The sequence below is a fragment of the Juglans regia genome, chromosome 3 (genome assembly GCF_001411555.2).
Source record: "Juglans regia cultivar Chandler chromosome 3, Walnut 2.0, whole genome shotgun sequence".
NCBI classification, from domain to species: Eukaryota; Viridiplantae; Streptophyta; class Magnoliopsida; order Fagales; family Juglandaceae; genus Juglans; species Juglans regia.
Genome location: NC_049903.1, coordinates 12567234 through 12579977, shown reverse-complemented (window position 1 = coordinate 12579977; position 12744 = coordinate 12567234). Strand labels below are relative to the sequence as shown.

At 37.9% G+C, this 12744-nt stretch overlaps 2 protein-coding genes across 3 annotated transcripts in view; one reads left to right on the top strand and one right to left on the bottom strand.

The window, feature by feature from the left end:
- Nucleotides 1–341: 341 nt before the first annotated feature.
- On the top strand, nucleotides 342–1375 carry LOC109006913 (chlorophyll a-b binding protein of LHCII type 1-like). The gene has a single exon (XM_018986354.2). The coding sequence runs from the start codon at nucleotides 387–389 to the stop codon at nucleotides 1272–1274; it is 888 nt and encodes a 295-aa protein (XP_018841899.2). The 5' UTR covers nucleotides 342–386; the 3' UTR covers nucleotides 1275–1375.
- LOC109006912 (probable starch synthase 4, chloroplastic/amyloplastic) overlaps nucleotides 1154–12744 on the bottom strand; it is a 24940-nt gene continuing 13349 nt past the window's right edge. The window contains exons 3-16 of one of the 2 annotated variants that reach the window (XM_018986353.2): nucleotides 10802–10883; nucleotides 9602–10688; nucleotides 9479–9530; nucleotides 7674–7796; nucleotides 7522–7597; nucleotides 7263–7447; nucleotides 6957–7151; nucleotides 6806–6877; nucleotides 6261–6470; nucleotides 5375–5500; nucleotides 3044–3193; nucleotides 2878–2939; nucleotides 2704–2779; nucleotides 1154–2439 (exon numbers count right to left, since the gene is read on the bottom strand). In XM_018986353.2, coding sequence (XP_018841898.1) covers nucleotides 2263–2439; nucleotides 2704–2779; nucleotides 2878–2939; nucleotides 3044–3193; nucleotides 5375–5500; nucleotides 6261–6470; nucleotides 6806–6877; nucleotides 6957–7151; nucleotides 7263–7447; nucleotides 7522–7597; nucleotides 7674–7796; nucleotides 9479–9530; nucleotides 9602–10688; nucleotides 10802–10883 — 2673 coding nt within the window. In that variant the 3' untranslated portion in view covers nucleotides 1154–2262. Of the gene's footprint in view, nucleotides 2440–2703; nucleotides 2780–2877; nucleotides 2940–3043; nucleotides 3194–5039; nucleotides 5158–5374; nucleotides 5501–6260; nucleotides 6471–6805; nucleotides 6878–6956; nucleotides 7152–7262; nucleotides 7448–7521; nucleotides 7598–7673; nucleotides 7797–9478; nucleotides 9531–9601; nucleotides 10689–10801; nucleotides 10884–12744 lie in introns of those variants that run through there. The other variant, XM_035688075.1, reaches the window with a different exon arrangement.

The window sequence follows — 12744 nt, the reverse complement described above, 5'->3', positions numbered from 1 at the left end:
TAAGATTTAAATTTTAAAATTTATTTTTTAAATTAAATTATAGTATATAAATATTTTATTAGATATATTTTATATTCCAACTTGAGAATAGAGTTTTTAATGTCAATAATATATATTGCTTTTGATTGGAGATGCTACTGTTCTAATTATAATTATTATTTAATTAAAAAGAACAACATATCCAAATATCCGGTGAGTATAATCTGAAATCTATACGTGTTACAATTATATTGGTTAGAACCTTGAAAAACTGAATCTTTTGGACTTGGTGGATCAGAAAGTGCCATGTCGGCAAAGAAAAAACAAAAACGAGATCTTGAACGCCCAATGGAGTTTAAGATCTGGATACTGTGAGATAAGGAGTCTAGCTCATAATCCCCCTATAAATGTCTTCCCAGAGTACGATCCAATTCCACCACCACCACCTACAGAAAAAAAAGAAAAGAAAAGAAAGTTTAGTAATCAAGCTCTCTCCTTCAACAATGGCCGCCTCAACCATGGCTCTCTCATCCCCATCTTTCGCTGGCAAGGCAGTGAAACTCTCTCCATTGACCCCCGAGCTCGGCGTTGGTCGTGTCAGCATGAGGAAAACTGCCACCAAGACCGTTTCCGGTAGCCCATGGTATGGTCCAGACCGTGTTAAGTACTTGGGCCCATTCTCTGGAGAGCCTCCATCCTACCTTACTGGGGAATTCCCCGGTGATTATGGCTGGGACACCGCTGGACTTTCAGCTGATCCAGAAACCTTTGCCAAGAACCGTGAGCTCGAGGTCATCCACTCTAGGTGGGCCATGCTCGGAGCCCTTGGGTGCGTCTTCCCGGAACTCTTGGCTCGCAACGGAGTCAAATTCGGCGAGGCTGTTTGGTTCAAGGCTGGAGCACAAATCTTCAGCGAGGGTGGGCTCGACTACTTGGGTAACCCAAGCTTGGTCCATGCACAAAGCATTTTGGCAATCTGGGCCACACAGGTTATCTTGATGGGTGCTGTTGAGGGTTACCGTATTGCAGGTGGGCCATTGGGTGAGGTGACTGACCCAATCTACCCAGGTGGAAGCTTTGACCCCTTGGGTCTTGCTGATGACCCAGAAGCATTTGCTGAGCTTAAGGTGAAGGAGCTTAAGAACGGGAGATTGGCTATGTTCTCTATGTTTGGATTCTTTGTTCAAGCCATTGTGACAGGAAAGGGACCCTTGGAGAACCTGGCTGACCACCTTGCAGACCCTGTGAACAACAATGCTTGGGCTTATGCCACTAACTTTGTCCCCGGAAAGTGAAACAAAGTGAATTTTCCCTTTTCGGACTGATATTGGGATGTAAATGATTGATTGTTTGTTTGAAAAAGTAATGAAGAGCTTAATGTGAATTTTGTGTTACATTTCCAAGATAATTATGAAACTCATGCTTAAATAAGTAATAATATAGACAAGACAGGCCAAAACCTACTGGGATTTATTCATGCAAAGTTGGTTTCGTGAAGTCAATGATCTTCGAGTTCGGACACAGATGATACCAGGAGATTTTTCTATTCTTTTCTTATCTTTAATGAAGCACTCTAGTTTCTTATGCTGACGACATACAAAGCCTGGAAGTTGTTTTCTTGTGTTGAGTAGCTTCAAGCAAAATAGGTCTAAGAAATGATATCGAAAAACAATCTTCCTGTTTTTCTGGCACCTGTAACTTGTTGATGGAGAACCCTTGCTTTTATCATGTTTAGGGTTTTCCATCTTCCACCACAATATTTCCTCAGAATGAAGCTTGCCTGTCTTGCCCAAGAACTTGAGTATAGGTATAACTTGAGGGCAATGAGCTCTTTATTTTTCTATATCGAATGTGTCTTTTATTACATTGAAAGCATAAAAGATATTGCACACTTGAACTCCTGTGAAAGCAGGTATACATTAAAGGTCTAAAAAAGAATATGAGAACCTCATACAACCGGGGTAGGTTGCTTTTATTATAAAGTGAATAGCATATAAAATGGAGGAAGAAGTTGGGAAGTTGGGAGAAGATGGGGCAAGGAACGTGAAATCCACCAACAATGCCAGCTCTCACCCTTGTCAAAGCCATAAAAACTCTATTTACTCTCATGCTGCACGCCCCGCTTGCTAGAGGGGCTGTCCCACTTTAAACATCCCTGAATCAAGAATTCCAATTCACCTCTACCTTTATACAGACGCACCCAAAAATGTTTAAACGGGTGGGCAGGCTTGTAAGAACAAGCCTTTCACCAAAGAGGTTGTGAATTATCGTTGGCAAGCAAAGTTAAGTCCGAATTGCAGCCCTTGCTCTTGCAACAGACTTTGAGTAGAGTTCCTCATAGTGCGCTGCCGAAGAGTCCCAACTAAAATCTATATTCATGTCCTTCTGAACAAGCTGCTTCCAAATGTCAGGGTTATTTTTGTAGAGGTTAAATGCACGTTCCAAAGCATTGTTTACACCCTGTCAAAATAAGGATGCATTACAACAGGGAACTGCAAAAGGGAACATCATTACAGAGTGGAGAGCCATGCAAAAAGAAGGGAGGACAAAACTGGTCTTTACATAGGAGGCTAAGATTTCAAGTAGTTAGCTGCAATGGCCCAAGCCTCTAACATACTGGAGCAGAAAAGTGCCAACTAAAGCCCCATGCATGGAGCCGGGAGGAAATTATGTAAACACTTACACAAAACTACTCAACCACATGCCATTACTCCACTGACATACCTGTTCATCAGGTGTCAAAAATGTAAATCCGTTTCGAAATTCGAGAGGTATTGTATCATCATCAATGTCGAAAACACTACAGAAGAAGAAGAAGAAGAATACAATGATTCCGGTAAGTCCTCTCAAATGAACAATGTGGTGATGTTATATTCAAGGAGGCATAAAGTACCCCACCTGTCATTCAGACCACCCGTTTTTCTTGCAATTGGTATAGAACCATATCTCATGGCTATCATCTGGAAAGAGTCAGTAAGGAATTAGTAATGTTTGATGAGGGAGTGATTTGCTCAAGCTGTTTTCTGTTCAAGAAGTTTTGCTTAGGAATGAATGCAGACGTTACCTGTGTAAGGCCACATGGCTCAAAGATAGATGGGATGATGAACATATCAGAAGCTGCATATATGGAATGGGAAAGAGACTCATCATACTTCAATATCAACCGAATGTGATCATGGTTCTGAAAATGGTTTGCAATACCCTCAAATTCTCTCTGCAAGATAAAAAATAAACATGCTTTAGTACTTACTAAAAAAATGTACAAGTAAACTAACATGTATTAGTCAGCATAAACTATATGACTGTTTGACTTATCAAACAAAGAAAGTACACAACAGGGAAAAAAATATTTTTTTTTTTATAGGTAAACAATAGTATTAAATAAGAATAGGCAAAGCCCAAGTACACAAGAAGTTATACTAGAGGTAAGACCTATCTAAGTTGCTATAAAAGAAACAAGAAAATCATGTACATTTAGGTCATTAAAATCTACAGCCACAGCCCAAAAAAGTAAGGTGTGGAAAAATAAAGCTCGAAGCTCCTCTAAAGTCCGCTCCTTGTCTTCGAATGTCTAACAGGGAAAAAAATATAGTAGTTATTGTTAAGATATAATATAAATAATAAAATCTACCTCTTTTGAGACAAATGGAGATTTTCACATGGTATCAGAGCAGAGGTCTTGAGTTCGAACCTTAACTCTACACTTATCCAATTTAATTACATAGCCTACATGTTGGGCCCCTTTATTAGGGGGGGCTCACACTTGAGGGGGAGTGTCAAGACATAATATAAATAATAAAATTTACATTTTCTCATCAACTTAAATTTTTGGGAGAAGCGATTTCTCATGATGAAATTACATATAACCTACATGTGTAAGAAGCAACAAGGAAACTTCAGTCTATTTGATATTTTCATTATCCACATGTCAGGGATATAGCTCAAAGATGCCTTCCTCTCAATTTAACTTAAAACACTGTATCTCTGACCCCCCCCCAAAAAAAAAAAAAAAGAAGAAAAATCTCAAGTTTTATTGACAGACATTATCCAAGTCCATTTATTATTATTATTTTTGTTTTATTGGCACCGGGTGTCCAAGAACAGCATCCTGATTAATCCCGGGGGTGCATAGGCCTGAGGTAAGGAGTTCCCTGAAAGTGCACAGGCTCTCGACAAGGAGTTTTCCGTGCACATCGGGTAATTCCAGGGAAAAATCTCCCAGTCCGATGGCCCCTAAATTTTTTTTTTTATAAGTTCCGATGGCCCTTAGATTGTTTGCACCTAGTGGGATTCGGTTCATTTATTATTATTTTTTACTCTCATGATCTACTATTCGTTCATTAAATCAAAAGTTTTACATACCGAGTCAGTGAAATCCTTTAATGAGCATTTCATAGCTCTTACATGTATACTTCTCAGATAATGTGCTATCTCCTAAGACAGCATATCAATTGATACACCGGTTTTTGGCCCTTAACACCAATAATGATGTAGAACACCACTAAAAATGTGTAACAATACAAACAATTAAGTTGAAGTCTACTCGAGAGAAGGGTGGGGTTTATAAAAGGAAATTCCTTGATGGTGTGATTTAGTGGAGCGCCACATATGTATATTTATTATTTTATAAAGAAAACTCTAATCAAATAAGACTATGAAATTACAGGCTTTAGCCATTTCAAACAGATCACTGGCACTTCAAGAGCAGAGTACACTACGATAACCATGTTGAAAACAAAACAAAACTGCTTCAGATCAAATGCACTGTCACAAAAATTTCCAAAACTGAAGTATATCTACTCAAATCTTCATAGGATAGGTATAGAGACACTCTCTGCAGAATAACTCCTACTTTAACTTCTTGTAATATAATGACAAGCTTATAAAGAAATATGGACTATCTGCAAAGCTAAGTGCCGGTTCTGGGGTGCATCACAATGAGGCAAACTCAATACTAATTTCTTTAAGTACTAGATAAATATGGACTGGTCCTATGGATATTTATTGCTTAAGTACTACAGTTCTCTAAATTTTATCATTGCACAGACAGCTGCACTTACCGTTATAAGAATCTTCCGAATTTAAAAAAAGTTCCTCATACAGATCTGCAGCAGGAGGAGGTTTCTCAACTTGCAGGATAATATTTCTGAATTTTCTACCATTAAATACTCCGTGGATCTGATCTTGATTCTCCACATTGTTAAAATTAACACGAAATATTGATGTGATATAAACACATAACATATAATTCAGATAAGGCTTTCAAAGCCACAAACCAACTACTTCAATCAAGTGAGAATGTCCCTATTCTCTTTATCTTTCTTTCCTTTTGTTTGAGCAGACTGTGGGGGATAAAGGAAATTGCAGATTGCCAAGAAGAAAAGTAAAACACTACCTGAATATGTGGGACTGGGCTTGAGCCAAGAAGTATAAACTGTCCTCCCAACTCCAATGTTCGATATATTGCATGTCTAATAAGATGAACACCTTTCTGTGGCACCAATCTTGTTATGCACCCTACCTATAAAATAATAGATTGAACAGAATCAATCAAGAATTCAAGAAGCTTGACCACTGTAAAATAAAGAAAAATGTCAATGAGATATAGTGGCAATATTAGGCTACACACGGGAGGAGCCTCCTCCCTCGCAAACCCTTATCCTGTCATGCATTGAATCTTTGTAGTAGTGTTATTTCTTCCAAAAAATAAAGAACATGGAGACTACCTACATGGCATCATATCATCCAGTGAAATTAGAACATACAAACGGCCAAAGATACATTTTAAGCTAATTATTATGATATCAAAACCACTTCCCTCGATAAAAGAGATTGAAGTGCCTAGACAATAATACAGAATAGACTTCTCTACCTCATCATTGATGCTTCTTTATCTTTTGTTAAGTTTTTGTTAAGCATTAACATGGATAGTACAAAACCAAATCCTCAAACAAAGTAACTTAACAGCAAAGATGTTGTTGGCTGTGCAATCCATTGAAGTGCTAAATATTGATAAATAATTTATGGATATAGGTGTACATCTTAAGCCTCCATGCTGGAAACTTCTACATGTATGCATGGCAGTACCCCTAGAAGCTTTGTCCAGGATCTGGAGTTGATTAGGCCTCTCATAACTTTTTCAAAGGGCAACACATTATAATACCTCTATCAATGCTGCATATTATGATTTAATGAATCTGAAATCTTATTAAACATGAAAACTTAATGTGATATGATGTGTCTTCTCCTCACAAACTAATCATTTGGTAAAACAAAATTACCAGTGGCTTCTTGATATCTGCTGAAGAAAGCTGTAGATGCCTTTGCACAGCTTTCTTATTTTCTGCTTTCCCTTGAAGATCATTTGCAGTGTACTGGACTTTGAGAAATATATCAGTGGCAGGATTCCATGCATCAGTATCAATTCCGTTTAGAATTCCAATGAACTTTTTGGAGTGAGAATTAAGGGTTGAATGAAGACCTCTTCCTCCCTGTAAATCATAAAGTACCAATACCACCTTCAGTAACAATCAAGGATATGCAACCATAGATTTAAGAATGAAAACCAATGAGAGTGATTTGAACACTTGCTTAAAATCTAGGCATTTTGCTTAAGACTCTAGTCATGGCAAAGAAAATTTGTAGTTGTGAACACCAATGCCATTCCATTATTTCTTGTAAAATCACTACATATAGGTTACCTAATGCGAATGATAGAGGTACTTTCTCTGCCCCCCCCCCCCCAAACAAAAAAAAAAAAAATCTCAGTCGGAGCCTTATTGTAATGACTATAAGTAAATGCAGTAAAACCAACGCAACATCATACCTCAGCAGTCCGCACCTCTTGTGCATAAGTAGGTGATACTGTTGTCACAATATTGGAAAATACAATTCCACCCTGAAAAACAGAAATATTTAAAATATATGCATGTTTCGAAGAATGATATACTAATAAAGGAATCCATAAAATGCCATACCTTAACAGGATTGACCCTATCATGTGCAGAGTTATCTTGCATTCTATCTGGTCTATTTAGCTGATGGACATCGAGACCACAGGATGCCAATTCTGAAGCAGGAGCAGTCCCTTGGTACTCAAAGTTGTGGCATGTAAAACATATTCTAGCCGAGTTAAATCCTTTAGGGGCATATAAATCCCAATAAAGTGGAGCCTAAGAAATCAAAACAAAATAGTTATTTAAACTAACAATGCATATATGAAAATAAATGTCAGAAGCTCAAAGAAAGCATGGGTCAATAAAAAAGTTTTAAACGGTCCATACAACAAAAGCTGTCTGCCAATCATGGCAATGAATTATGTCTGGTTTCTTGCCAGCTTGAAGAAGTAACTCAAGCGCTGCACGACTAAAAAAAGAAAAACGTTTGAAATCATCATGCTCGCCATAAAATTGTCCTCTCCAGAAGAAATTTTCAGGATGATGAGGCTCAATTAAATAAACTGGAAGACCTGCGTAATTAAAACTGTAGTAAGTACATGATGCTAAAATATACAATGCAAACAAATATTATGAAATCCTTAACCTTCAACAGTGCCGACCCAGATTTTATTTTTGAATAGCTGACCGGCAAAGTATGATTCTACCATCACATCTAGGGCCTGTACCAGTAATCAGGTCATTAAGATGTTCATGGAACTCGGGCACTTTAAAATAGTTTCCAAAATCACAACTCACCCTTAAGTCACGAATTCGATCATATTCCATGCAGTCATATTTTGGAAGAACAATTTCGACAAGGTGTCCCCTCTTCTGTAAAGATTTGCTAAGACCACTTACAACATCCCCCAAACCACCCACCTGTAAATGAAAAAGCATAAGATTTTGCACTAATTGTGATTATAGCATCAACTTTTTTTGTGACTCAGAGTAAGTTAAATTTTTTTAACTAAACTAAAAGTTTAAAATTTATTTTCATATTCCACAGGGACTCATGATCAGCACTAGAAGAGAAAATGGGTCAAAGCAGAAAACTAGACAAAAGCCTGACAAAATATTATGCTACTTTCAAGGGCAAAACATGGCACAGTAAACACGTCAATGGAACATTTTCACAGCCAGAAGCTTTTGCATTAGCATGGCAGATGAGATACAAAAGAAAAAATTACCTGTATACAAAGATATGAAATAAGAACAATAGATGGTAAACCTTGTAAATAGAGAAGAGGAATCCAGAGGACCAAATGTAACTAACAACCCTTGTAAAAGTAATTTCCAAGTTGGGTGGTGTTTAAATGGGGCTGTATGTGCAAGCAGGATGGGGAAACATTTTCTGTGGTGTGCAATGCCTCGTTCAATATAAAGAAAAAAAATAAAAATAAGGCTTGACCATTGCAGGTCTTTGCAAGGCTGTCTCTCCCATCACTTGCTGAAAAAGAAAATCCTCCCAAGTGGAAAATACCCGCCACACTGCCAGAGAAGAGTCTGGGTAGATACTTTGGATGGGCAGGCAATTGAAAAAGTTATATGGCCTATTTTTTACATCTGTACTTTATGTCACCACATTGCCAATTGAATAGTGTGCTGTATAATCTAAAAACACTTGTAAAACAAAAGTTAATGACCAAATATGAGCTCAGATTAGGTCATAAAGCACAGCATTAAAGCATCAAGGAGACGCTAACATGCTTAGTTTGATGGGCTCCAAAGGATAAATAACGACTATCATAACTTATTGGCAATAACAATAAACTTTTGGGTTAGTCTAATAATTTGTAATAATAATATACCATATTGTTTTTTGTCCCATTTTTTCAGAGAAGGGTAACGCTTCTTTGAAGCCGTATGCGGTTTTACAAAGAAAAGGATCAACCAAACAGTTCAGCCAAAGAGGACAAACTAACAATTTGTCTACACAATTGTCCAATTCAGGTATTTAGCCAGAAAGAAAACTGCAGTTCTGAACATGGAAACTATACTACAGGCAAGTTTCAAGTGCTATTAAGCATCTTACTAAATAAGCTTAAGTAGAGCTGCGGATGCTGACATGCTATACCCACTAAGATAATTTGACATAACATGTTACTTCTAACTTGAATGGAAGTTCCTCAAGATTCCCCCTTACATTTCCTTTAAACGGATGATAATGCAATATAGAGATTCTTTAATAGCATGTGATATTGACTTCTTTTGAATTCCTCAAGTAACACTGTCTGTCTACTAAGCAGTGTAACATAATTTTTTGCAAGTATGGTAAGTTTTATTAATGATGAAAGTGTGTAACGTAATTTTAAAAAAGCATATACTAAAATAACTTGACATAATATGCTACTTCCAACTTGAATGGACCTCCCTTGAGATGTTCCCCAAACTTAGATTTCCTTTAGACAGATGATAAAACAACATCAAATTTCTCAAGTAATATTGAGTAATTTTGAAGGGTGTAATGTCATTTTGAATAAGCATAACAAAGAAATATATTAACATTTTCAAAAAAATAAAGTAAAAACTTGAAAAAATGTACTGCAGTAAGTTGAGTTCACCTTAGCAACCGGTGCCATCTCTGCTGCAATATGAATGATATGTAATCCTGGACTGGTCAACAAAGGGCACAAATTAAACCACAGCCTACATGTTTTCTAAATTTAGGTTTAAATAATTAATACCGTTCTGGTGATGATATCAGCCTGAGAAACGTAGTTATAGCCTCCCGTTCAGTCTTTTCCTTGCATGCCATGTATGCATTGTAAATTTGTCCATCTCTGTTCCATACCATTTCTCTCAATAAATTTGCATCATTGGTTGATACTTTTTTCTCAAGCAACCAACCATCTATTATGAGCAATAAACGGCTCCAAAATTCCAAAGGCATGTCATCCACATATTGATCTGCTGCCCTTTTCTTGCTCTCTTCTTTCAAACTATTAAGTGTATCTTGAAATTCCTTCACTGATTCTTGATATAATTGTACACAAGAATTAATCTCTTCATCAGACCTTTGAAGACGGTCATCCAACAGTTTGATTTTTTGTTGCATTAGTTCATTATATTGTTGCAATTTTTCTGATGAGAGCTTATAGACATTAGCTTCTTCAAGGGATTCTTCCAGTTTATCAACCTTCTTCCGGAGCTCTTGGTTTTGCTGCAATACTATAATAGCTTGATCTGCCTGTTTTGTTGCCTTATCTAACAATACCTGTAGATTTTCTACCTTCTCCCACAAGCTCTTGTATTCAGCTTTCAGAGTGGAAATTTTGGAAACATCTTCCTGAGAAACAGACAGTTTAGACTCCAAGTCTTTCAAGGAAGACTCCAGCAATGAGCGTTCTCTTTCCAGTAAAAGCACGCGCTCATCTGTGTTCTTGACATCACTAAGACTAGTCTTAAGTACTTCTATATCATTCTTGAGGGAGATATTCTCTTTCCTCAATGAGTTAAGCTCCTTGCTAACAGAACTAACACTATCTAGTACATACGCTTCATTATGCAAAAGTTTGTGATGATTCTCATTCATATCAATCTCACTTAACTCAGTAACATCCCTGTGAGCCAGTTCATTCTGCAGCTTCTCTAACTGGTCTTCCAGGAGTTCCAGACGTATCTTTTCTTGGGCAGCAACTTTAATCCGGGCGTCAGTTTCTGCCAGTTTCGTCTCCAAAGCATTGATCTCTCCTTGCAGTGTCTCCTTCTCAGTGATAATCTTTTCAAGATCTTCAAGTGCACTCACTCGGGCTTGATTTAGAAGAAGGACATCTATAGCAAGAATGACAACACAGGCACATATATTTCACTCAGAATTGAAACAAAGGCACTAACGTACGGAGAAAAATATCAAAAGAACTTTTACGAGTTAGCAGACGTCCTACTTTTTTCTGCATATCTTATCATGCCAATCAAGTCCTCCTGTTGAACACCCGAAAGTTGCTTGTCACCACTTATGTTTATAGCCTGTGAGACAACCAAAGAATAATTACAATATACCGTCACCAACAAGTAGAAGATTATAATCTTTTAAATGGTTCAGCCATCTCGATATACACCGACATACACAAACAGTACACTCGTTTGTTTAAAAAAGAAGATAGATCAATAACTCCAATTCTTTCTTTGGCTATCACCTATTATTACATAAGTGGGAAACCACAGTTCCACGATGTTGAGCTATAGTTATTAACGGTGATAGAAAGTTTTGATTGTTACTTTTTCCTCTACAATCATATCATCCAACGTGACGTTATAAACACCAGAGATTCTGGGTTCGATCCCCAGCAGAGTCGCTTTTGATTTACTTTTATTTTTAAAAACCCCTAGAGGTTGGCTCAAGTGGTAAAGACCTTGGTCTTGGTGGTGTGTTCCCTCTAAGGTCCAAGGTTCGAATCCCCCATTGGGTGCAAACAATCTCTAGGGGCCATCGGATTGAGATTTTCCCCTTGACTTACCCGAGGTGTACTTGTAGGAAACTCCTTGCCGAGGGCCTGTGCACCCCCAGGATTAGTCGAGACACTGTTCCCGGAAACCCAATGGCAATAAAAAAAATGAAGTTATAATTCATGCAATTGATGCAAAAGAGTATTTATTTTTTATAATGGAATGAAAATTTTATTGATACGAATGAAGTAGACGAAGCCCATGTATGCAGGAAGTATACAAAAGAACACCTAAATACATTCTAGGAACCAGAAATTAAAGACAGAAAATCATGAACACTAGTTCCATTAAGCACAATGGTTGAAAACCAAAGCAATAAGGTGTGAACAAAAAGGTTCCGAAGTTCCTCCATCGTGCGCTCCATATCTTCAAACCACTGATCATTCCTTTTCATCAAAATACACCACATAATGCACAAAAGAATCATCCTCCAAACTGTAGCCACTTGGAGGTAGCCTTGAATATTCTTCCAGCAGGCTAATAAATCCACCACCCTCAAAGGCATAACCCAAGCCACCCCAATTCTTCTAAAGACCTCATCCCACAACACTCTTGTCACCTCACAATGCAGTAATAAACGATCAACTGATTCCCCATCTTTCTTGCACAAATAGCACCAATACATGACAATGAGACCCCGCTTCCTCAAATTGTCCGTGGTCAAGATATTCCCAAGAGAGGCGGTCCATACAAAGAAAGCTACTTTAGAGGGCACACAAGACCTCCAAATACTCTTCCACAAGAAAGGAACATTACCATGTGATGCCAACATCTTGTAATAAGATCTCACAATAAACCGTTTGCTCCCATTGGGCCTCCATTGCATCCTATCCCCATGTGTCGTTGGCCCTTGTGTAGAATATATAAGACTGAAAATTTCAGAAACAATATTCATTTCCCAATCATGAACATCCCTATTAAATAGAACATCCAACTGGTGAGAACCATGGGAAAATGCCAACAGATCTGACATAGAAGCATCCCGATTCACAGGAATGCGATAGAGAGCTGGGAATGCCCTAAAGAGAGCGCGATCTCCACACCAAACGTCATACCAAAATCTGATTCTAGAGCCCTCACCAGCTACAAAACAAATATGAGTGGCAAAACTCTTCCAACCCCTCCTAATGAATTTCCATAAGCCCACACCATACACCCCCCCTCACTTCATTAGAACACAACCCCCCCAAGCACTTCCATATCCATGATCAATAACCTCTTTCCAAAGTGAATCCCCCTCCAAGTGGTACCTCCATAACCATTTCCCCAAAAGGGCTTTATTGAATGCCCTCAAATTGCGAATCCCCAAGCCTCCATTAGAAATTGGGGAACAAAATTTATTCCAATTAACAAGATGGAACTTAGTTTCCTCCCCCACTCC

Bases quoted from the DNA above. Each gene is read 5' to 3' on its own strand.
- LOC109006913 (XM_018986354.2), top strand. From the start codon at position 387: ATGTCTTCCCAGAGTACGATCCAATTCCACCACCACCACCTACAGAAA.